The sequence below is a fragment of the Cibotium barometz genome, chromosome 31 (genome assembly GCF_041138505.1).
Source record: "Cibotium barometz isolate CiBa-2024 chromosome 31, ASM4113850v1, whole genome shotgun sequence".
Lineage (NCBI taxonomy): Eukaryota > Viridiplantae > Streptophyta > Polypodiopsida > Cyatheales > Cibotiaceae > Cibotium > Cibotium barometz.
The window spans coordinates 22,697,755-22,723,517 of NC_141076.1; the positions used below are offsets into that span (position 1 = coordinate 22,697,755).

The 25,763-nt window shown below is 40.5% G+C and overlaps 1 protein-coding gene across 1 annotated transcript; it reads left to right on the top strand.

Annotated features, from left to right (window-relative positions):
* Nucleotides 1–4,351: 4,351 nt before the first annotated feature.
* On the top strand, nt 4,352–10,334 carry LOC147620631 (C2 domain-containing protein At1g53590-like). The gene is made up of 6 exons (XM_086825448.1): nt 4,352–5,060; nt 5,210–5,448; nt 5,538–5,664; nt 5,800–5,859; nt 9,198–9,379; nt 9,482–10,334. The coding sequence occupies exons 1-6, from the start codon at nt 4,556–4,558 to the stop codon at nt 10,244–10,246; spliced, it is 1,878 nt and encodes a 625-aa protein (XP_086681574.1). The 5' UTR covers nt 4,352–4,555; the 3' UTR covers nt 10,247–10,334.
* The last annotated feature ends 15,429 nt before the right edge of the window (nt 10,335–25,763 follow it).

Below are 25,763 nucleotides of genomic sequence, written 5' to 3' on the forward strand. Positions count from 1 at the left end.
TAAAGTTGATGCCAAGGCGCCTTGCTTACCTTGGTAATTGGGACCCATTGACTTGGGCCTATCTTCAACCAAACTTTTGTAGAGATGGTTCACAAAAATTAGCAACAAAATATTATTAGGTATTTCAGAATTAGTTGGAGTTAGTTTAAATAATTTATATCTCCTTCTAAGAGGGGTTTCCATGCCCATCTTCGTTTGCCCATAACTCGCCCATTTGGCATCCAAATGAGAAGCCGTTTGGATAGGTGGGATCGTAGTAATAATCATAGGCTCACTTCTAATACATAAAAATACAAATTATTACAATATATTTAGGTTAAAATTTCACTTGAGCGGATTCCTTATTCATTTAGCTTAAGAATTTATTCCATTACATTGGTTATTTGGTACCTTTCTATGAGTATGGGGGCCCTCACTTGCCTTAGAAGCCTTGAAGTTGATACTGGGGCCCCTTCCTTACCTTGCTAATTGGGACCAGTTGACTTGGGGCTCTCTCTAACCAAACTTTTGTAGAGATGGTTCACAAAAATTAGTAACAAAATTTTATTAGGCATTTATATGAAAAACCCTTATTAAAGTCTAGGTCAAGAGATAAGGCTTGATGCCTATAAAAAGCATGTGATTGGGTAGTTTTATCATAACATCGAGTATCATTTGAGTTGTGCAATCTTAAGTTTTGTCCTCTCTCTCTCTCTCTCTCTCTCTCTCTCTCTCTCTCTCTCTCTCTCTCTCTCTCTCTCTCTCTCTCTCTCTCTCTCTCTCTCTCTCTCTCTCTCTCTCTCTCTCCCCCCCCACATAGACACACACCATGGCTATTCTCCATCCACCATAGTCATGGCTCATCCCTACTTTCTGCACATACTCTATCATGGCACCATCAATGCTAATATGGTATTAGAGCCACCTTAGCCACATCTCCTCTATGCATTCGGTATTAGATCCATCTCCTCTATGTGTTATTTGTCAGATCTACAACCATCATCATGCTATGCTGTATTTTTTTTCATGAAGCTATGCAATTTTCTCATGCTGCAAGTTTTTTCTCCATATCAAGATCTACATCTTCCTCTACCTATGCTATGTTTTCTTTTGTACATTTTTTTCTCCATATCAAGATCTATGTTTTTCTCTACCTATATTGCATTTTCTTTTCTATGTTTTTTTCTCCATATGAATCTCTACATTGTTATCTGCCTACATTGTATGTTCTTTTATGAAGCTATACACAACCCCAGTGTACCTCTTCATGAGATGCCAACTATCCACATAGCCTGCAGTTATCTCTCAGTATTTATCCATTAACACAAGGAGAGGTCCATATGTTGCACACCTCAACTACTTGTAGAGCAAAAAATCCAGCACATCTAGGGGTCAATCAACAAAAACATAGCCCATCTTCAATGCAGCAAGGTGGCTTGCCTAGTGGGCCATAAAAAATCCTCATCAAAATGGAGATATCTCAAGCCCAATTTAATCCACAACAGCATTTATGAAAATTTGCACCTTAGGTTAGCATGAAGGAGAAAAATGCAAGGTTCATGAGCTGTTACGAGAAGGACACATGGTCGGCTGCAAATCGTCCCCTTACACATTATCTTCTATATACATCCTGGTCAGTGTATAAATCAAGTTTGCAGCAATAGGCATTATGTGAAATGGGACAAAGGGCTTATCTAAAATTTGGAGAAAATCATCAAATTGAAGCCTCTTCCAGAAAACTGGAGCTTTTGTAGTGCCATGGAAGGTTTAAGCATTTGCATTGGGTCATCATAGCCTTTCACAACAAAATCTGCATCTACAGCGTCACCTAAAGAGATTACTCTTCATTGACATTGTATGCTTGAGGGGAATTTTTTAAACTTCCAAAATATTTTTATAGTTCCTATTATGGTTGCCAAATCCGTCCTTCACACCATCTTCTATATACATCTTGGTCAATATACAATCAAGTTTGCAGTAATAGGCATTATGTGAAATGGGACAAAGGGATTTTCTAAAATATGGAGAAAATCACCAAATTGAAGCCTCCTCCAACAAACCGGAGCTTTTGTAGTGCCATGGAAGGTTTAAGCATTTGCATTGGGTCATCATAGCCTTTTGCAACAAAATTTGCATCAGCAGTGTCACTGAAAGAGATTAATCTTCATTGACACCGTATGCTTGAGGGGAAGTTTTTAAAGTTCCAAAATATTTTTATAGTTCCCATTATGTTTGAGTCATGGGTTCTCTACCCGAGAAGTCCTATTATGTTTAAGTCATGAGTTCTTTGCTGCTCTCGAGAAGTCCCCAAAAATCTAAATATTTTGTAGTCATGGGTTCTCTACTCAGGAAGCCTCCCAAAATCTAAATATTTTGTGTTTCTTTTTATAATACCCTATTATTCCCTCTTTACCCTACTTGGCACACAAGGGAGGGTTGTTTTGTTATAATGATGTAGGATGTCTTTGTCTCTAGAGGCAAGACTTGACCTTTGAATCCTTTGCATTGAGCCATGCTACATGAGCCTCTAAGCTATGCTTTTATGCCTCTAAGCCATGTGTATAAGCCTCTAAGTCAATAGTGTGGAACATGTTTTGTTTCTTTGCTAGTGTTGGAGTATAGAGACTATTGAATTCTTGCCAAGCATCACCTCCATCATTCCAAACAGCGATATAGGGGTATTTTGAAGCTAGTTCATGTGAACTTTATGGGTGTAGCCCTTATTAAAGTCTAGGTCAAAAGATAAGGCTTGAAGTCTATAAAAGCATGTACTTAGTTGGTTCAATTATAACATGGAGCATGATTTGAGTTGTGTAATCTCTCTCTCTCTCTCTCTCTCTCTCTCTCTCTCTCTCTCTCTCTCTCTCTCTCTCTCTCTCACACACACACACACTCACCATGGCTATCCTCCATCCACCATAGTCTTTGTCTTTATCCTTCATCCCTACCTTAGCCACATACTCCATCCTAGCACCCTGAATGCTAATAAATATCCCTCCCAATTTGATCAACAAGCCACAAGAGTAACGACATTCTAGTTTGATGAGATAAATCCCAATTCCATTTTCTCTTCTAACTCCAAACACCAGTCTCAGTATTAATTCCATCCACAATCAAGCATAGGGTGACTTTTGGGTTAACTCAAGCCAATCACCTAATCACCATTAAATATAATTTGATTAATTAAGATTGTCTCCTTCATATGCATATCTTCTTTTGCCCATAACTCACCCATTTAGTTCTTCGATATAGAAGCCGTTTGGACCAACGGGATTAAAATATAAAAAATATAATAATTTTATTTTTATCAAAATTTCACTTGAGTGGCTTCTTTATTCATTTAGGCTCAAGTCTTTATTTCATTGTGTTGGTTATTTGGGACCTTACAAGTATAATGGGCATGGTAGTAGCCCGTCGTCTACTACTGTGGCATTCATGGTTGATTTTTTGTAGGGTTCGATAAGCTACAATGGAGGCAATCATGGAGCCATGATTCACATCAAATTCTCACCCAAAGTTTGGTAAAGGAAGATAGTGCACAAGTGTAGTGTTGTTGAATTGGTAGTTCAATCACATAGGGTTAATAGATAGTGACTTTTGGAATCAAGGTATCATTACAATGAAAGCTTTAGACAACCCTTTAATAAATACAATGAAAACTTTATCCAAGACACCATGTAATGTATATGAAAAAGGAATTGAAATAGTGAGCAACAGGTGATGTGTGTGTGTGTGTGTGTGTGTGTGTGTGTGTGTGTGTGTGTGTGTGTGTGAGAGAGAGAGAGAGAGAGAGAGAGAGAAGTGCTTGGAAGAGACAAAGAGAGCAAAGGGACAATAGAGAGAGAAAGATCTATAGGGCTTGATTCATGCTCTAGAGAATCCATGCATGCACAAAGAAATAACAGAACATGGCACAAGTATCTTTTAAAAAAAATGGTAAAAAGACCTTAAATTTTCCAAATTTCTATGCAAAAGTTGTTTTCTATGTACGAGCAAAATCATGGACACATACTTAGATTGCTGATGAGTAGGAATAAAACCACTATTTTCTCTTTTAAAAAAGGGTATTGTTTATTTGAAGGGTAGAATGTTAAGTTCATTTCTTTTTCTTTTATCTAAAGCGGGCGTTCTTAAGTAATCGATTTTTCAAAATCAAGCTGATTTTCTTGGGAAGGGTAAAAAATTCCATCCCCGTGCGGTGGCGCGTCGAGTCGTTGGTTAAGGTCGTGCTGGCGAACAATCGCACCGTATCAACAAATGGTGCTAGTAGTAAGGCTAACTGAGCTTGTGGCCTCGACGGGAATTCTTGATTGACAGATTTGTACGCCGTGCGTTATTAACAACGGAATTTTTGATGGTTGGCAACCACAAGAACAATATTCGACAGAGGGAAAGACTTTGCAGACCAGACGTACTGTCATGAGAAAGAGACGAAAGAAGAAGGCCGTAAAGCTGTTACTCGGGACATAGCTGAAGATACAAAGATGGTTGTGTTCCGCACGTAATCTTGCGGCAATTTTTGTCATATCCGGCTACACAATCTGCAAACGTAACTGGCAAGAAGAAGAAGAAGGGTATGCCCAACTCGGCTGCGCTAAAATTGGTACGAGGGATAGTGCAGTACTGGCCGCTCTTCCCTCACGTCCTGGGAGTGCTACTGGCGGTGTGGATCTGCGCCTACTTTGCGCTCATCAGCCCAATTGTGGTAATGGCGTGCGCCCTCCTCTATCTCTATCTGGTGGATATGGAGCAGAGGAAATGGCTACGAGCACGCTTGGAGAGGGGATGGATACAGGAGCACATACAGCTGAGCGCCACCGCCAATGATTCCGTGGAGACGTGGCTGAATGCTCTCGTGGGCGCTTGCTGGCCGGCGTGGGAGGCCGGTCTGCTGTGCAAGGCTCTGGAGGCGAGCCTCGCAAAGCTGCTGGAGCCCAGAAAGGTGACGCTGGAGCGCTTCCGTCTGGGAAGCTCTCCGCCCCTCGTCCGCTCCTGCAAGATACTGCTGCCGCGATCACAACCACAACAACATCCCTCGGCATGTGACGCAGCGCTTGACATGGATCTCACCTACATCGCAGGTCAGATTTTTTTGCAAAAAACAAAAATCCAATCAATCATATTGCTCTAGATTTGTAATTTGTAATAAGATAATCGACACGCGCGCTCAGCTACAAACTACTAGACTAAGGAGGATCAGTCATTTTGAAATTACTGCACATGACAGCAGGCGATGACATGGGGGTTGTGCTCACTGTGCCAATGCGTTACTTTGCGGCCAAGCTCTTCTGCGACAATCTGAAGATCGACTGCAAAGTGCGGCTCGGGCTCAAGTTCGTGGCGTACTCGCCATACATATCATACTTGACGTTCTCATTTCTTACTGTACCAAGCCTGGGGCTCAGCTTAAGGCCCTTGTCATCCAACAGCATAGCTGTCACAGATCTTCCTATCATAGCATCTTGGGTGGTAATCCCCTACCTCCTCCTTCCTCCCTTCTTTCACTCTATTAAGCACAGCTAGAAGCGTGCGCTAATGGATTATCGGTATTTCCTTAGACTAACTCTCTCCATATGGCGGTTCAAACATGCGGCCTAGTTCACCCAGAGAAATGGGACCTTGATATTATCCAATGGTGGGGCACGGACTATGGATTGCGCCCAAATACAAGCGGAAGGGAAGGTGGTAAGTCCCAAAGTAACCTTCAGTATAGATTTTTACATAGGCCAAAGAAAACAAAGATCTAGGCGATCGTTGAGTTTTTGAGAGAGGGAGAGAGAGAGAGAGAGGTGCATAAAAAAATTTCCATACTCTATGTAGGATGCTATGCAATCTTGGAGATCATAGAAGGAAGAGATTTGATGGCAAAGGACATATCAGGTATGCTTGTTGACACTCTGTGGTAACTAACAGTAACTTTTGGTGGTTAGAGAGAGAGAAAGCGAGAGATTTTTCACACAACAGGCCTTTCAAAGAGAGAATGAAAAGAGGAGTGTCTTGTTGGGGGAGGCTTGAAATAAGAAAGGAGCAAATTGGAGGGGGACGGATGCATGTGTGAGGAATTTTAAAGCATGCACATTGATGAACAACGCTAGCACTTCACTATTAAGAGTGAGAGAACAATAGAAAGCCCTCGACCAAGGAAAAGAAAACAAGGGTGCAAAAATCCCTCTAAATGATATCCTATCAAGATCCATTTTTGTGACCAACATTGCATACATGGTTGGCTAGGGGTGCTTTTCTCCACAAATTTTCTCATCCACAGCTGGTATGGTTTATACCTCCCTTGCATACATGACTTAGGCATGCATACATACACATTCACACATGCACTCTATATGTCACCGAACACTTGTCCATTAACCCACTCACCCACTCTATATTTAGAGAGCTGTATATACAACATCCATCATACATATCCCAGCCCTCCACTTGGGCTCCTTGATGGCACCTACCTGGCCCGCCCACACATGCCTCTCCTCTTCTAATTGGCATGCAACCTACCTGGACTGCCCACACATATCTGTTCTCTCTTTTGATTAGCATGCAAACTCAATGCTTGTCCTTGTTGCAAGCTCTCCCCCTAGTGGTAGATCCTCGCCAACCTTGTCTGCTTTCACTTCATATGCTCATATTTCCTTAGATATTATGGGGCATATGCTCATGTTTCCTTAGATAGTAGGGGGCATATGCTCATATGCACATACCCCAACCCATCTAAAGGAAAGCACTCACACCAACCCACATTTCTTGGGGTTCATATCCAGTGTTATTTTGGGTTCTTGCCAGAACCTTCTTGGTTCCTATTTGTTTCCGGTCATTCGATGATGAATAAAAGAAAGACATAAGAATGAGTGCTTAGTAGCTATGAGTGTCACAGTTAAAGCAAAGACGGAATTCTCCAACTACCTACACATGGAAATTATAGTAGAAGTGCTAGTTAGTACTCATGAATAAAAGGAAAACATAAGACAATGCCTCTTCATAATCATCCTAGGATGATGGAGATATAGTAGAAGTGCTAGTTAGTAGACTTCATGATTATGGTAGAAGTGCTAGTTAATACTCATGAATAAAGAAATACAAAAGACAATGATCTTGTTCTTCTTCTTTTGCTTCTTCATAATCATCCTACTAGGATGATGGAGTCACTATAGTGGATATTCATACTAGTCACTTGAGTACTCTCTCTCTCTCTCTCTCTCTCTCTCTCTCTCTCTCTCTCTCTCTCTCTCTCTCTCTCTCTCTCTCACACACACACACACACACACACACACATACACATGCACGTATGTATGTATGTATATATATAAAGATCTCATAAAAATGAAAAGATGATAAATATACACATCTACCATTCATAGCCACAACGTTAGTGTGTGTGAATTAGACATAATAATAGGTGAGAATAAAGAATTTACTAGCCTATCAAATAGGTAAATTTGATAATATGCCAACATGAATTTTTTTTAAACACAAGACACCCTGGAACACCATAGCAAGGATATGCAAAAATGGAAAAATATTAATACAAGCCTCAACAAACTACAGTACATATAGAGCATGTGTGTGTGTATATTTGTGCATGTGTGTACTCGCATATACATGTGTGTGTGTGTGTGTGTGTGTGTGTGTGTAAGTACGTATGTATGTATATATATATGTATGTACCTGTATATATATGTATGTATGTACCTGTATATATATGTATGTATGTATATATATATGTATGTACCTATATATATATGTATGTATATATATATATACATACGTATACCTACACACACACACACACATGTGTGTGTGTGTGTGTACATGTGTATACATACATACATATATATATATATACGTACATATGTATGTATACATACACATATATATGTAAGTACATACGAAAACATACTTACATACACACACACACACACATGGTATGTACTATAGTTTGTAGAGATGCGCATCAATATTTTTCCATTTTTGCATATCCTTGCTATGGTGTTACATGGTGTCTTGTGTTTTTTTTAAATCATGTTGGCATATTATTAAATTTACCTATTTGATAGGCTATCTTTATTCTCGCCTATTATGATGTGTAATTCACACACACTAATGTCATGGCTATGAATGGTAGATGTGTATATTTACTGTCTTAAAAAAAAATTTGTTTTTACCAGCTTGCCATTTTTTTAACACCTTATGGATGGACGACATATAATGGGTGCCTTGTGTAGCTTGGCTCGTAAGTGGGTTTAAAGCATGTTCTTGTCACCCTTTGCATGCAACTTGCAACTTACTCTTACTAGTGGGCAACTCGTGCTTCGCACGTCTTTTTGAGACTCCAAATTCAAATTCTGGCCAAACCTGCTCCTCCCCTTCCCGAACCTCCAAATTCTTGCCACGTGGGCAGCTTTGTGAAACTCTTCCTTAAGATAATATAGAGATGTGATACCTTAAAAGATAGATCAGAAGGTTTTTATCTTGAGTAATGTCTCTTTATGGACAAGAAAGGTAATTAGAGAGAATTAATGATATTTTTTTCTCCTCTCACGTAATCGTGGTTTATACCTATTAACTAGCTTGCGTTAGTTTAGTGTTAGATAGATATATCTTTCAGTTATGTCTGTTTAGGCTATATAAAAAATCACTCTCCAAAAATGTCACATATTTACTTGTATGTGTATCTCTATTCGCCCAAGTTTTTTGTTGCAAGCTGAAGGGATATAAGGTCTTGCATGTAATGTTAGCTCATGTTGCCACATATATGTGTGTGTGTGTGTGTATTCATAAGCGTTAAGTCTAGACAATGTTCAGTCCAAAAAATAGGTAATAGGTTCATGCATGCATGTCATTTCTAGCCAAACATGTAATGCACCATTGAACTAGCCCAAACCCTCATCTTCTAAGCTTGCGTTCCAACTAATTTAGAAGCAAGGGGTAAAGTTGATGAGAAGAACAAGCTCGTCACTAAGAGAGTTTTGACCCTTTGTCGTCCCCCCCTTTCTTTTGTGGGTAGTGCACATATATAGAGAGAGAGAGGGGTTTGAAGCAAATTTTTTATTAAAACAAAAGACAAAATCAATTAAATTTTTAGCCTAAGGTATATATGAGGCATATTTTTACAAAATTCCAGCTTCTTCCCCATCGAAACTCATAAACAACAGTTTTCACCTTTGAAAGGAGGCAGATGCATTTTAGTGTGTGTTATCCTTAATGTGATGCAGGCTTCTCGGATCCCTACGTAATTGTCACGCACGGGAGCTACAAGTTTAAGACAGAAACTCGGAAGCAGACGCTGAACCCATCCTGGCACGAGTGCTTCAGAATGGGGATCTCCGAAACCAGTTGGAAAGAGAAGGTTCTTTTGCGCTGTCGTGATCGAGACCTCATAATCGACGACGAGCTTGTACGTCGTCGTGGCGATTCATTATTCATTTCAGCAGCTGTTGCAGGTATTTGTGAGTGATTTCCGACATTCGCCCGGTACTAACCACAGTGAAAATTGTAGGGGTTTTATGAACTAGACTTGAGCCCGTTTCGGAACGGCAAACGCTGCGAGGTGCTGTGCAAGCTAGAGAATGCAGATAGCGGTGAGCTTATTATTGCTGTCACCGTGGTAGGGGCGGAGCAATTTGACTCATCCTGTCGTAGTGCGCCGCATCTGTCGACGTATCATGAGTCAGTACGGAGCCCACCATCGTCCGCAACAAAGCAATGCAGCAACATATTGACAATGCCGGATACTAGTCGAGCCTGTAGTAGCAGGAACGACGACCCCGTTCTATATCCCGGCAGCGATCATGATCCGCAGAACGGCGCAGGGGATGCGGCATCGCCGACATTAACGAGGAGAACGCGACGGCGGTCCTTGAGCGGCTCGCTTGTGTTTTGTCCTGACGCTGATGCACCACCTATAAGTGCACCCGTCGACGGGTCTTCGGCCAGCTCGGCCCAGGCGGCTGGCCGGCCCCGTAAGAGCCTCCAACCAGAATTGAAGAAGCAACGGCGCGCCAGTACACTTCCACCCTCACAAAACCGGCGGTCCAATATCTTCTTCAACAGCAGTAGCTGCTCCGGCGGCAGTGCCACTAGCTCCTCGCAAATTAAGAGAACGAAGACGCTGCCCAGATCAAGCGCCCCTATTAACGTAATGATGTCGGATGGCAATCCTCAGGTGCAGCTTGAGAAAGTCAGGCATTCCAAGGCGTGGAAACGGAACCTGTTCCATTTCGCTTTCCACAAAGTTAAACAACAACGCCAGCCACACTTATAACGCGTTTGATATTGTATATTAAACTTGTCCTATTTATATATATACACACACCACACACACTTTTTTTTTTTGTGTGTGTGTGAAACTATATACACACACAGAGAATTGTTTTTACATTCCAAGAATCCTTCAAATGTTATCCCACCAAAGCTGGATTCGGATTGAGATGGATCCATGCCTTCATTTAGAGAGATATTTGTGTTTTTTCTTAGAGAAGTGTGTATGTGATTATATTTCACTGAAGTCACATGGAGATATTTGTGTTTTTTCTTAGAGAAGTGTGTATGTGATTATATTTCACTGAAGTCACATGGAGATATTTGTATTTTTCTTAGAGAAGAGTGTATGTGATTATATTTCACTCAAGTCACACTCTATTTTTCTTAGAGAACTGTGTATGTGATTATGTTTTTACTGAAGTCACACTACTGAAGTCACACACATTCCCCATTGGCGTAAATTTGTCATGCTTTGGCAGAGGAAGGTCTATGGCATACAAATTGAACCACTACTCTCAATTTGCATTATAGGGTAACCAAAACAACCCTTTTGCAAACCTTAGTTTTTCTTTTTTCTTGAAGCTAGGGTGTGATTTTTTTACAAAAACTTTTTGAACCTTCCAAATTAGTATGTATAATATGTGTTTCCTCTCCCTTCTCATGTTGGAGTATCCCTTTATATGTGAAGAATCTGAAATTTTGGAACACTTAATTTTCTCTCCCTTCTCATCTGCATGCACGGAGTGTCTCTCTCTATGTGATGTGAAAAATCTCAAATTTTGGCTCTCTCTCTCTCTCTCTCTCTCTCTCTCTCTCTCTCTCTCTCTCTCTCTCTCTCTCTCTCTCTCACACACACACACACACACACATATATGTGCTTGCTTGCATGCGCTTGAGGATAGGATGTATACATTTCATTGTTATACCTGCAATTCTTATGTGGGTCTGATGCAACACAAATCTCTTGGGATTATTACAAATCAAATGGATGGAGGGAGAGGGAGAGCACGCGAAGGAGGAACTTTTTCAAGTGGAGGGCAGACCTAGAGTTTGTTGTCTACCTGCATACAAGGAATGGGCAGATGTTGATCGGGCATGTATGAGAGCACATAGATGGGGAAACATTTGGTGGGGTGGAGAGAGTGGTGGTGGGAAATAGCATCATGCTTAATAAACATAGAGTTTGTAGTGATGAGATTAACACACCAATATATTAAGAGAACCCAAGAGGGTGATTACATACAAGAAGCTATTAAGGGATAGTAATCAATAACATTGGATTGTTAGTAAAGACTATTTACATAGGGACAGTCAACTTCACCTATATTAATGACTTATATTTGAAAGTGTATTGTTCAATGCATGCTTCACTAACAGTCCAACAGGTAAGCCCATTGGACTGTTAGTAAAGGATCGTTTACATAGTAAACAATGCATGCTTTAGCAACATTCTAACAATTAAGACCATTAGACTGTTAGTGAAGACCATTTACATATAGTAAGCAATCCACTTCACCTATATTAATGACTTATATTCAGAAATATATTGTTCAATGCATGCTTTGCCAAAAAGGATACATGTACTTACAATTCTATTATCTCTGATAGCTAAGTGATATCCTTGTTAATCTCATCTAAGTAGGTGCAACAATTCACATTTGGATCAATTAAATCATAGCTTGCTTAAGTTGGCTACAAAAACTGGATAATCATAACCAATAAATGGAAGAGGGGTACACACTAGATGATCATGTCGATGGTAGAGGCAAGTCTTCATCTAGAGGCCGAGGTACATGTCGGTATGTAAATTAGAAGTGCATCTTACTCGTTGGTTGATTTTAAGATAAGTAGTGGCTCTCCCTCTTGAGATTTATTCTCCTCGATAAATTGACATCTCACCCTGATATGGCAAGTTGCATTTATTATAACCAACAAATGGAAGAGGGGTACACACTAGATGATCATGTCGATGGTAGAGGCAAGTCTTCATCTAGAGGCCGAGGTACATGTCAGTATGTAAATTAGAAGCGCATCTTACTTGTTAGTTGATTTTAAGATAAGTAGTGGCTCTCCCTCTTGAGATTTATTCTCCTCGATGAATTGACATCTCACCCTGATATGGCAAGTTGCCTTTATTGAATAAGCTAAAGTGTATCATAGCTGCAAGTAAGCATAGCAATCACACATAATGTAAAGGCTCATAGAAAAGATGCAAGATAAAGAGTTACCTTTTGTGATCCGAGAAAACCATGCCTTTAACTTGTGACTCCCATCGAGCTCCCATCCCAAACTAGGAACTACTTCCCCTTAAATTCTCACCAGTCATCATTTAGTTCTTGCCAATCATCATTTAGTTCATTGTCGAAGTCATCACTTAGTCGGTTCCAAATAGCCCCCATTCTTACTAATCAAGATTAGTAACATAGAAAATGATCATTTCCTAGCCCTTATTCTTGGCCTTTGCATGGAAACTAGAAATGGTGCACTATTTGAAACATAACCTCGAGAATTAAAGCTATCTTGCAAGACAACAACCTCCAATGAAGCTATATGGATGGCCTCATTATAGGAATCAATTTGCAGAGTAGAATCGAAGGGGGTTCAATTCTTCTCTACATCCAAAAATCCTCAAGCACATCACATAGAAGTCAAATTTGAATCTCTTTTCCAAGGAATCTTGGATGCCTTAGAGCTTTTTCTTTTCCCTTTTCTGTAGTATAGCTTCATCTCTTTGGCCCTATCCTACACTTCCGCCTTGCTCTCCTTACCCTTCAACCCCTGCCTGCCTTAGGTCACATCCTACACTTCTTGATGTCCACTTCTAAGATTAACCACTTCATGAGATGATCCCTCTTCCCAGGTGAGGGTAGCGTCTCTTCTCGATGGCAAAAATCGCAACCCAGACTTGTCTACTATAAATTTCCAAGAAAGAGGGATGACTATATCATTGCCCTCCTCAGGTGACGTCCTGCACTTCTTGTTATCCACTTCTGATTAACCACTTCATGAGATGATCCCTTTTCCCAAGTGAGAGTAGCCTCTCTTCTTGATGGCAACCCAAACTTCCCTACTATAAATTTCACAAGCAAGAGGGATGACTATATTGTTAATGAATATCATAAACATGTGAGAGGTATTAATACCAACAAGTTTTACAATTTACCTCTTCTAGTTGCTCTCTTCTTCCCCCTTGTTTGGTAGCATATCTCCAAGATGAAGTTGCTCGCACTTTGAATCCTATATAAGCATGTACATACTCCACAACTCAAAACATATACATATATAAAAATTTAAAGCAATCAAATTAGTACAAATTTAAAGCAATTGAATAAGGTTTGTGTGTGTGTGTGTGTGTGTGTGTGTGTGTGTGTGTGTGTGTGTGTGTGTGTGTGTGTGTGTGTGTGTGTGTGTGTGTGTGTGTGTTGCTAGTTTAAAACACATACAATATCTACAGATGAATAGACAAAACTATTCATGAAGCCATAGTACCATCTTGATTTAAAGAAATGTCATACATGAAACAAGTTGAGTCGTGTACATTTTAGGGTCAATGAGTGATGACAAGTTGCATCTAGTGGAAATAAAATTAAAATAGCAAGAGAAGCTTGTTTGAAATTAGTCATGTTACCTGCATCCATACAAATAGATAAAACAATTTGTTAGCCTGAATGCATATTATAGGTGTCCGTGGACCTATCCACATGTTATACATATCACCCTATCTATGTGCACAAGTTAAAAACAAAAAACTTTAATCAAGCTAAATTATGTAAGCCCAAGTAGCACTTAACACCACATGTACTGATACATCTAGTTGTTATGTGTTTTTCCAACATTCACGATTGAATTTATGTTGAAAGAACCTCCATTAAGCAAGTTCATTAATATCTTACAAATCTTATGAATTTTTTATGAGCCAGCCTATGTCTCTATCAATCTTGCTACAGACATACAAGGAGGACTAAACAAAACCATATCAAATAGGTGAAAGGGGAGTGTACCTCCTCTCAATAAGAGTAGACCAAGTGAGTTGAAGATACCAAAGTATTCATTGCTATGTAACTAGCAAACCTACATACAATTTCTAAGGAGCAGCACCCCTAGAGCTAAACCCTGTAGACTCTCAAAACTTAGTAAGACTGTAATAATCTCAGTAAGATTGTAAAAATACTTGTGAGTGAAGATCTAAAGTATGTTGAGTTAGGTTTGAGTCAGATATCATCAGCTGAGAGTCATCAGTGTTAGGGTCAGGTGTGAGTGTCAGAACCCGTCAACTGAGGGTTTGGAAGGATAAAGTCAGTCTTTTTGGGCTGAGAGGAAGCTATTTTGGGTCTAGTTTGACAATCAAAAGTCAGTCTAAGTCAGTCAAACAATTTGTGGGCTAAAGGATATCTAACAGAGTCAGCTAGAAGATAGTTGATGTCGATTTAGGGGTTATAAGGCTGAATCTTTGTGAGATTCAAAGTTTTGGAAGGTTTTTAAGCCTTAGAGAATACATAAGTGGAAAGATCTAAGTAAGATCCATCAACTGAACTAGATAGGACTCATGCAGTTATCATAGCTAAAGGTTAACTAAAGTGAGATAAGAGACTATAGTGTTCAATCTTTTTAGGATCTGAAGTGTTTGAAGGTCTGTGATGAGTGTCAAAGGACATAGAGGTAAGGAGATCTGAATCATCTGAGTCGGCAGAATCAATTTCTTCAAACCATAATTAAATAAAAGTCAGTAGAGGACAACTGATATATTCAGTAGGGTCCTAGAGCTAGAGATTTGAGGATTGAAGACTGCTGGTTTTGGAGGAAAATCTAAGGGTTTGGAGGACAAAAATCTGACAGAGGTCAGTAGCAGTTAACTAAATCAGATTATAGTCAAGTAGTGGTCAGTTGTGCTGCTGAGAGTGAGCTGGGGTGGTCAGTTTAGGTCAACAGGTTGTCAGAGAGGTCATCTAAGGAGATAGGGTTGAAGAACATGGTTGTTCAGAGTAATATCTAACATAAGAAGACATTTTAGAGGATCGACTGATTCAAGTTGAGGAGGGTAAGGTGTCAACCTGTATCAATAGATATTCACAAGATAGTTGTAAATCTGTTGTGTGCCCTGAGCCGCTGGGCAACTCATAACCATATATAGCATATCATTAGCATGAGCAGATGTAGTCTAAACAGAGTGATGATCATGGCCATAATGAACCCATGTTCATAACCGTGTGTGTTCATAGTTCAAAGAAACACTCCCTCTTATGAGTGAGGATCTGAAGTACGTTGAGTCAGGTTTGAGTCAGATAGCATCAGCTGAGAGTCATCAGTGTCAACAGGGTCATGTGAGTGTCAAAACCCATCAGCTAAGGGTGTGGAAGAATAGAGTCGGTATTTTTGGGTTGAGAGGAAGCTATTTTGGGTCTCGTTTGATAGTCATAAGTAAGTCTAAGTCACTCAAACAATTTATGGGCTGAAGGATATCTAACAGAGTCATCTAGAAGATAGCTGATGTCAGTTTAGGGATTATAAGGCTTTGTGAGATTCAAGGTTTTGGAAGGTTTTTAAGCCTTAGAGGATATAAAAGTGGAAAGATCTGAGTCAGATCAATCAACTGAACCAAATAGGACCCAAATGGTCATCATAGCTAAAGGTTAGCTAAAGTGAGGTAAGAGACTGTAGCTTTTAGCTTTGTAGGATCTGAAGTGTTTGAAGGTATGTGAGTGTCAAAGGACCCAGAGGTAAGGAGATCTGAATCAGCTGAGTTAGCAGAATCAGTTTATTCAAACCATAATTAAATAAGAGTCAGTAGAGGACAACTGACATATTCACTAGGGTCCTAGAGCTAGAGATTTGAGGATTGAAGACTGTCGGTTTTAGAGGAAAATCTAAAGGTCTGGAGGACAAGGATCCGACAGAGATTAGTAGCACTTAACTAAATCAGATTATAGTCAAGTAGTGGTCAGCTGAGAGTGAGCTGGGGTCAATTTAGGTCAACAGGTTGTCAGAGAGGTCATCTAAGGAGATAGGGTTAAAGAACATGGTTGTTCAGAGAGTAATATCTAACCTAAGAAGACATTTTAGAGGATCGGCTGATTCAAGTTGAGAAGGGTAAGGTGTCAGACTGTATCAATAGAGATTCAGAGGATAGTGTAAATCTGTTGTGTGCCCTGAGCTGGGCAACTCATAACCATATGTAGCGTATCAGTAGTATGAGAAAATGTAGTCTAAACAAAGTGATGATCATGGCCATAATGAACCCATGTTCATAACCGTGTGTGTTCATAGTTCAAAGAAACACTCCCACTTGTGAGTGACGATCTGAAGTACGTTGAGTTAGGTTTGAGTCAAATAGCATCAGCTGCGAGTCATCAGTTTCAACAGGGTCATGTGAGTGTCAAAACCCATCAGTTGAGGGTGTGGAAGAATAGAGTCGGTCTTTTTGGGTTGAGAGGAAGCTATTTTGGGTCTAGTTTGATAGTCATAAGTAAGTCTAAGTCAGTCCAACAATTTATGGACTGAAGGATATCTAATAGAGTCATCTAGAAGATAGCTGATGTCAGTTTAGGGATTATAAGGTTGAATCTTTGTTAGATTCAAGGTTTTGGAAGGTTTTTAAGCCTTAGTTAGAGGATACAAAAGTGGAAAGATCTCAATCAGATCAACCAACTGAACCAAATAGGACTCAAACGGTCATCATAGCTAAAGGTCAGCTAAAGTGAGGTAAGAGACTGTAGTGTTTCATCTTTATAGGATCTGAAGTGTTTGAAGGTCTGTGAGTGTCAAAGGACACAAAGGTAAGGAGATCTGAATCAGCTGAGTTAGCAGAATCAATTTAGTTAGACCTGAGTCAAATAAGAGTCAGTAGAGGATAACTGACATATTCAATAGGGTCCTAGAGCTAGAGATTTGAGGATCGAAGATTGTTGGTTCTTGAGAAAAATCTAAGGGTCTAGAGGACAAGAAATTGACAGAGGTCAGCAACAGTTAACTAAATCAGATTACAGTATAGGTAGTGGTCAGCTAGGAGTCAGGTGGGGTCAGTTTAGGTCAGCAGGTTGTCAGAGAGAAGGTCAGTAGAGGAGATAGGATTGAAGAACAGGGTTGTTCAGAGTCATCTTTGACCTCCTAAGAAGACATTTTAGAGGATCAACTGATTCAAGTTGAGAAGGGTAAGGTGTTCAGATGATAGTTGTAAATCTGTTATGTGCCCTGGGCTAGGCAACTCATAACCATCTATAACATATCTTTAGTATCAGCAGATGTAGTCTAAATAGAGTGATGATCATGGCCAGAATGAATCCATGTTCATAACCATGTGTATTCATAGTGTTCAAAAAAACACTCTTTCACTTTTCTCAAATACTTACCATGCAAAACAATTAAAACAAAGCTTTGACCCAGAAATATTCAAAGCTAAAACGCATAACGATGTCCATGAATATAGTTGCATATATTACTTTAATTATTTGCAAATCCCACGTTATTCAGGTATGAAAAAATAGTGTTTTTCTTAAGTACTTGTGTACCTAGACAGAAGGACCCCCTGCAAAGGCGAGGCAAAGGTAAGGGTGAGAGACATCATGTAATGCTCACAATAAGAAGGCAGACATGCTAAGTGAGTTAAAGAACCCACCTCCATTCTAATATATGGGTCATGACTGAGGAAGCGCAACAAAAAAATGTTACTACCCACGACCATCCCTTGTAAGATTACGAGATGAACAATCATGTACAGAGGCGCAGCAACCCATAGGCAGCAGGTGCCACACACTACAAGGGATCGGGCTCATACCCGCGCTCCTAGCCGCTAAAAATGACTTGTGAAAAAAAGTAGCGGGCCCGTGTATCAGCGCGTGTATCATCGCGGCCACAGACATGCGTGTAAAAGCGCATGTATAGGACCTCCCAGACACGCTCATACACGGGTGTATACACACGTTCTGTTCAGTTCAGATGTACTCAGACGCGTTGATACATGCGTCTATACACGTGTTTTTTTAATTTAGATACGCTTATACACGCATAATTGTCAGTTTATACACGCATTTTTTTAATTTAGATGCGCTTATACACGCATAATTGTCAGTTTTAACGCGTTTATACACGCGTATTTTACAGATTATCCGCATATATACACGCGATTTTTAGCAGTTCTGACGCGTTTATACACGCGAACAGAGAGCAAAAAAAAAATCCAGAGAGTGCTATTTGGTGCCTGAATACTGTTCCAGCATTCCAGCACCCAATAACACTCTCTGGATTTTTTTTTTTTTGTGCATTAGACCATCCACGAAGAACATATGCACGAGGGAAATTAAGACAAGAACGACATGAATGCATACATTGTCAATACACGATTCAAGACAGACATGAATGTAATACTATCGATTCACGATTCAATATTACTATCAAAATTTCACACATATATACAATGGAGTCCATATCTCGAAGTAGCCCATGGCTTCAGTTTACAAAAAAATATATACAACCACATCCTCAATATGGAATGTGATACTATAAGTCTGAGTACTACTCAGACCCAGATGATGACTCGGTGCTCCCTCCATGCTCACATGAGCTCACATCAGTCGGAATGTCCGATGAGTCGTGCTCACGTCCACCCTCTGTAGTGGCGGCGGGTGGATCATCAGCAGCTTGTGCCTGTTCAAGTAATATATAGTATATAAGTATATATATATGTAATTCAATAAACCAAAATCATTCGTTTAGAATTTTCAAGTACCTGTCGACCGTATGGTCTCATGGCCATCTCAAACTGCGCGTCCGTAATACGTCCCTCAGCTCTGATGAAGATGGCCCACGTGTCATGTCTGCTATGCCGACGAGCATACGCAGTATCGTGGGTTGTGGGCTTCCTCCCCATAACCCGTCCGCTGTATCATAATCAACACAATTTGTAAGATTAAAACAATCATAGAATCAATGAATTAAGTAAACAATCAAATAAAGTGGTAAGATACGAACTCTGCCTCCCATGACTCGACGCCGCCAGATCCGAAATGCAAAGATCCAATGGTCTCCATCTGGATCCGTCGTGCCTCCACATGCTGCCTGCTCTTCACGCCACCCTCTGCTCGTTTCTTTGCCTCCTTCCACTCACGTTTGTGCGCAGTGGGCAGGTTTCTCGGCAGGATAGCCACCCGCAACTACATTTAGCCGGTCATCGTACGCGAGTTTTTTAAGGTGAGATCTTTTATTACTTAAGATCTCCCTTATTCGCGTCCTTCCCCATACATCCGAGAATGTAGCATGTGGGGGATTGGGGTACCGACTATGTATAGCCTCTATCACCTCCCCAACTAATCGGCTATTTTGATCTTTAAATTTAATAAAACAATTTCTATATGAGTTTGATACTACCCCACGCATGTACTCCATTACCTCCCTCCCCCTCGCATCCATCACTATCCCGCCCCTATCCGTCACATCATAGCAGATCACTCTCTCCACCTCTCTCATCTCCTCCTCTTCGGAACTGTCTCCTCTAACTCTTCTCCCTCTATCTCCTCTCTCACCACCTGCCCTACTACCTCCCCCACCTCCCCCACCTCCCCCACCAAAGCACCCGGCGCATCCTCCACTCCCACTCTTCCTACTGCTGCGGGTGGAGTCACAACTGGGGGATTGTCTACGTGACGGTGGCTGTGAGCCCTGACGTGACGGTGGCTCTGAGGGAGCACGTGATGGTGGCTGTGAGGGTGTGTGTGAGTGTGTCTGGGACGAGGTATGTCTCCTCGGTGGATGTGGAAAAGGAGAAGCTGCATGCCGTCTCGTCGGACTCGTAGGCATAGACGGCACTGGAGTGCCCTGGATACTCGTGGTAGGGGTATAGACACCAGGCAGGGAAGGAGGGGGATGGGCATACATATACTCTATAAGCTCAACTGGACCAGGATGGCGCCCAAAATGATTTAGCATCTCCATCAGCCAATTGCTGTATGCAAATGGATCGGATGAAGAACCTGGAATATCCATAAAGAACCTGCAAAAATAATCCTCATGTACATCATGGGCTGTCTCTTGACTCACACAAATATCATCATTCAAGTCAGTTGTGTTGCCTGCAAACCATAGAAACAGGAAACGCGGTCTCGTGTATACACCCGTGCAGAAACGCGTGTATATACCCATCAAAAAATGCGTGTATACACCCGTCCAAAAACGCGTGTATATCCGTGTGAACAGACTCTGCAGACAGGATACACGCGCTTTTACACCGTTTCTACACGCGACCTACGCAAAAAAAAAAAAATTCAAAGGGATCGACCTCCGACAAAGTGTCCTTATAAAAGGTCCACTGTTGCCCCTGTCAGAATCGTTCACCCAATCGTGTGCACAGAAGCAAAAGGACGGAGACAAACCCAAAAAGCAAAGAGAAAATAGCATAAACAAATCTGAGGAAGGAGATAAGGCAAAGGACAAACTGACTCACCTCTGAAAAAGTGAGTCTTCTTTCTTGCTCGGTTTCCTCCCGTGTGTGCTCCTTCTCTGCTCCCTCCTTGCACTTAGGTTTCGTTTCTGTTGGAAGAGGCAAAAACGAAAGCAGTTTTGATATGTTAGTTCAAAATCTTTATTTGGGGAAGGCGGGCTATTTTTAGTTTAAACAGACCGTCGCATTTATAAACGCGTGTATCTTCACGTGTATGATAATTTAGCTGCGTTTATACACGCGTTTTGCAGGAATTACCTGCGTTAATACACGCAATTTCTAGGAAATAGCCGCGTTAATACACGCAATTTTTAGGAAATAGCCGCGTTAATACACGCGATTTTTATACTTTCATTAAAAACATATTATGATTTTGTGTTTTCTGGATTGTACATAGGATGTCATCAACCTCTTCAAGCAGTTCTGGGGAAGATGAGACAATGCGTCATCGTAATCGCGATGTGTGGTTGGGACAACGGATCAAATGTATGTGTAATCGATGTCAAGGATGCATTGTACGAGCACGTCGAATTACCTTGAATCATATCTCCATGTATGGAGAATGGAATCAAACAGGTTTAGAGGTGAGTAGATGTAAATTGATGGTATTCAAATGACTCATGGTATCCAAATTAAATTAATAGAGTTGTAATATATAAACTCTAATTGAAGCAAGATGCAGTACCACACCCTAACATGGTGCCCTATGCGCGACGAGAGCATGCAAAGCGTCGACGAGATGATGCTGGAGCTTTGGGATCTATTGTCAGAGATGAGTGGGAAAGGGATGACAATAGCCCTGCACCCCACGAAGTTGTGGAAGAGGAGGTGCTTGATGATATGGTGCGGAATCTTTTTAAGGATGATCCCAAAGGTATGTACGACGATGATATGGAACAAGAGCATCTTTACATGCATGCGTCAATGATTGCATTCTCTTTCGTGGGACGCATAAGGAGGCTCGACATTGTCCCACTTGTGGTGAAGCAAGGTATAGAATAGATATGAAGAGTTTTGATGTACCTCATAAAGTCTTGCGACACTTTCCTATAATTCCTCGCATCAAACACATGTTCAAGTGCAAATCCATAGCAGAGCTCATGTCATGGCATTCCTCACATCGATCGGATGATGGCATGTGGAGAATTCCCGCAGACACTCCTGCTTGGAAGCATATTGAAGATGAGTGGCCCAGCTTTAAAACAGAGCCCAGAAACTTGAGACTTGGCCTAGGTATGGATGGAGTGAATCCATTTGGTTTCAAAAGCACCGCATACAGCGTGTGGCTAGTTGTGTTGGTGAATTACAACCTTCCACCATCAATGGCGATCAAGAAGGGACATCTTATGTTATCTCTTCTAATTCCAGGGAAACATAAAGTCAAGCATATGGATGTTTATCTTGAACCGTTGATTGATGAGTTGGAGGAACTATGGAGAGGTGTTGTGGTGGTGGACATTAGTAGGCCTCCCTCCTCTCGACACTTCGACTTAAAAGCAGTGTTGATGTGGACAATGCATGACTTTCCAGGATACAGCGATTGTTCTGGTAAGAATTCTAATTACCTCCCTACTCTAATACTATTGGCTATATATATTAATTATACATATTGACTTTATTATTCTAACTTTTATTTATATTTTAACAGGTTTGAAAACATCGAGTAAACATGCATGTCCTGTTTGTGGCCCTTCGTTAGTACATGAGTATGCTGACGGTTTGTGTAAGACCATATTCGATAATCATCAGCGATTTCTCCCCTCAGATCATCCTAAATATGTTGCTAGTAAGAGTAACATTCCTTCACAAACACTTCGTGCAAAAGATTGGAAGCGTATTTCCCGTCTACAACTATTCTTCCTCCAGATGGCATGAACAGGTATAGTAATGTTTTTTCAATCTTGTTTTGTGTAGTCTCTAATTGGATTAAAGGTCACATAGAGCAATCCCTTGTGTAGGTACTCCATTTTTTTTCGGCTGCCATATTGGACCCATCTTAAGATCAACCATCTTCTTGATCCCATGCACATCTTCAAGAATGTGGAATCTGGTATTTGGGAATATATTATTGGTAAACGAGACAATGTTAGCATACGTGAGGACTTGCGGGTCGCAGGACGTATGTGTCAAGCTTGGCCACGAGAGGTGGGTGGACACGTTCGTCTTCCGCCTGCACCATGGATTATATCAAAGAAAGAGGAGAAGCAGGTAAAGCAGGCCATCACCACTTTGCGTACTCCCACTGGATGCATGAGATCATTGAAGGGAGCCTTTACAACCACTAAGAAAAGAGGCGTTGAGCAACTATATGGGTTGAAGTCCCACGATTGGCACAAGATGCTTCAAGTAAGTGTTTTCCAAGTCTTGTACGTTGAAATTAAATTTTGTAATGCCATAAACCATACATACATGTGCTCTTATGTGCGCAGTTCATACTACCTACTAGTATCGACCATTGTGCAAATAAGAGTTTGAAAAAATGTATTTATAAGATGGGCGAGCTTGTGAGGTATGTAAAACCCATGTCAGATCACCCTTCATTATACCTTGCAAAATAAACGTGCATGAGGTATAACGTACTATTTATTTATTTTTCAGATATGTTAGTTCCAAAGCAATTGATCCAACCACGTTGGATGATGCGCGTGTTATGGCAGTGGAGGTGGTTTGTTTGGTAGAGGAGACTTTTCCGCGAACCATTCTCACAAGTCAACTACATCTCATTGTGCATTTAGTGGACGAAATCGCTTTATGTGGTACTGTGCATGCACGTTGGATGTTCTTCCTAGAGCGCTTCATGAAGACCTTAAAAGACTTTGTGAGGCAAAGTGCAAGGCTTGAAGGAAGCATGGCCGAGGGTTGGTTGATACAAGAGTCTCTTGTATATATTTCAGAATTTCTTGGTCAGGTGGACAGCTCTTTGCCACGACTATGGAGCAATGAAGAGGACTTGAGGATGACCTCTATTGTGCCTCAAGGAAAAGGACAGAGTAAAGTAATTGACAGAACATTGATTGATGATCTCAATTTCACTTGTATCCTTAATAGTGATGTGATGAGCAGATGGGTTACAAGATATGAGGATGCAAAGACAAAAAGGCAAGCAGAAAGAGCTCTCTTTCGGAGGCAACATGGCTCTCGGAAGACGTACCCTAAGCATCTAGCAACACTTTCGAATGATATCCATGTTGATTGGTTGCATGAGGAAATGGAGAGAGCAGAGAGCGACGAGGGACTGCATATCACGGCGGAAGAATGGGAGTATGCACGAGGATGCATGTTAAAGGTACATAGAACTAATGTTTTGCATTAGTTGTAAGTGATTTGCTTTTAATATTTATTCACATTGCTTACACAAATATTGCTATATGGTGTGAAGGCAAGCATTTTCGAACACAAAGAATTGATGAAAAGAGAAATACACAAGATTGCGGTGTCATTAGTAGCTTTGAGGGAGCTAATGGAAAAATGGATGATTATTGTGGCATAATCCAAGACATATTTAGGCTTGACTTTCGTCGCTTCTTTGTGTATGTTTTGGATGTCAAATGGAAAATGAACGTGGTGGAAAAAGGGCCTGATGCAACGATAAAACGCCATGCAAGTGGCTATGTAACTATTGACTCTACAAAGTTTTGGCAAACAAAGAAAGATAGGCTCGTATTGCCACAACAATGTGAGCAGGTATGCATTTTTTTACTAATGTGTTTCATGTACATATATATCTAAGCTCGCGTACCCCTTGACTTTTGATATGCTAATTAATTACTGTACTATGTGTATTTGAGTAGGTTATCTATCTACCAATGGTGCATGACATTAAATGGTGGTACGTCATCCCTATTGCACCACGTTTCAAAGTGATGTATAATACATTCACTGATATGGAGCATATGGAGGATGTAACAAGCCGCAACGAAGATGATGTCGAACATGCCAATGAAGATGTTGTGATCGATGATCAAGAAATAAGAAATGATCATGATAATGAGGATGAGCGTGCCATTTCTCATGATCATGAGAATGACCCTACCATTGAGGATGATGGTGATGTTGATGAGGATGATCAGGACATCGATACCATTATCAATGGAGTACAGAATATCGATAGTGGAATAAATTTAATCGTAGCCTTACAAATTGATCAAATGGATATTGATGTTGATCGTTTGGCAAGGATGGATCTTATTGAAGATGAGATCGAACCCTAACCAATCCGTCACTGTACGTTCTAAATTGATGACATTTCTATCATCTCATATGCATGATTTATTTTTGAATATATTTCATTGTTGTAAATGCATGTAGTGGGATTGTGTAATGATGTATACTGTAATGTACTATGAGATGGTTTAAAGAAAATAGTTCTTAATTTTGTAAAGGAATTCAGTTTTTCTTCAGTTTTTTTTTAGTTTTTCTTTACCATGCATGTATTAATCCGTGTATGGTGGCGTGTATTAATCCGTGTATGGTAGCGTGTATTAATTCGTGTATGGTAGCGTGTATAGATGCGTGTATTACTGCGTGTATATAAACGCGTTTATACACGCGCTGATAAATGCAAATATACACGCAAACTTAAATGATAAAATACACGCGCCCGATTCCTTCAAATACAGGCGCGACCATACACGCGCTCGTAATTTATCACGTGTATGAAACGCGTGTATGGCAGCATTGTCTTGTAGTGACAAAAACATAACTACCCACCACCATCCCTTATAGGGTTATGATGAACATTCGTGTACAAAGGCACGGCAGAGTCACAACAACCCTCCCATAGGTCCAATGTGAAAGAGTTGCAAAAGTAAAGAACCTTAATAAAGTAGGCTATCATGCAATTTGTGCTATTACATGTGTCATATGAGCACAAATGGAGTGTGTGTGTGTGTGTGTGTGTGTGTGTGTGTGTGTGTGTGTGTGTGTGTGTGTGATGTCAATTTCTCAGGCAATGGTGGGCTCAACATACAAATATTAGGAGCTTTCTAACAGCATGTCTATTTTCTACTAAAATGATTAACTTAACGAGTGATGCTAGCAAGTTTATGGCTTTACAACAACACATCAACAAGTACAATCATGCTTATAT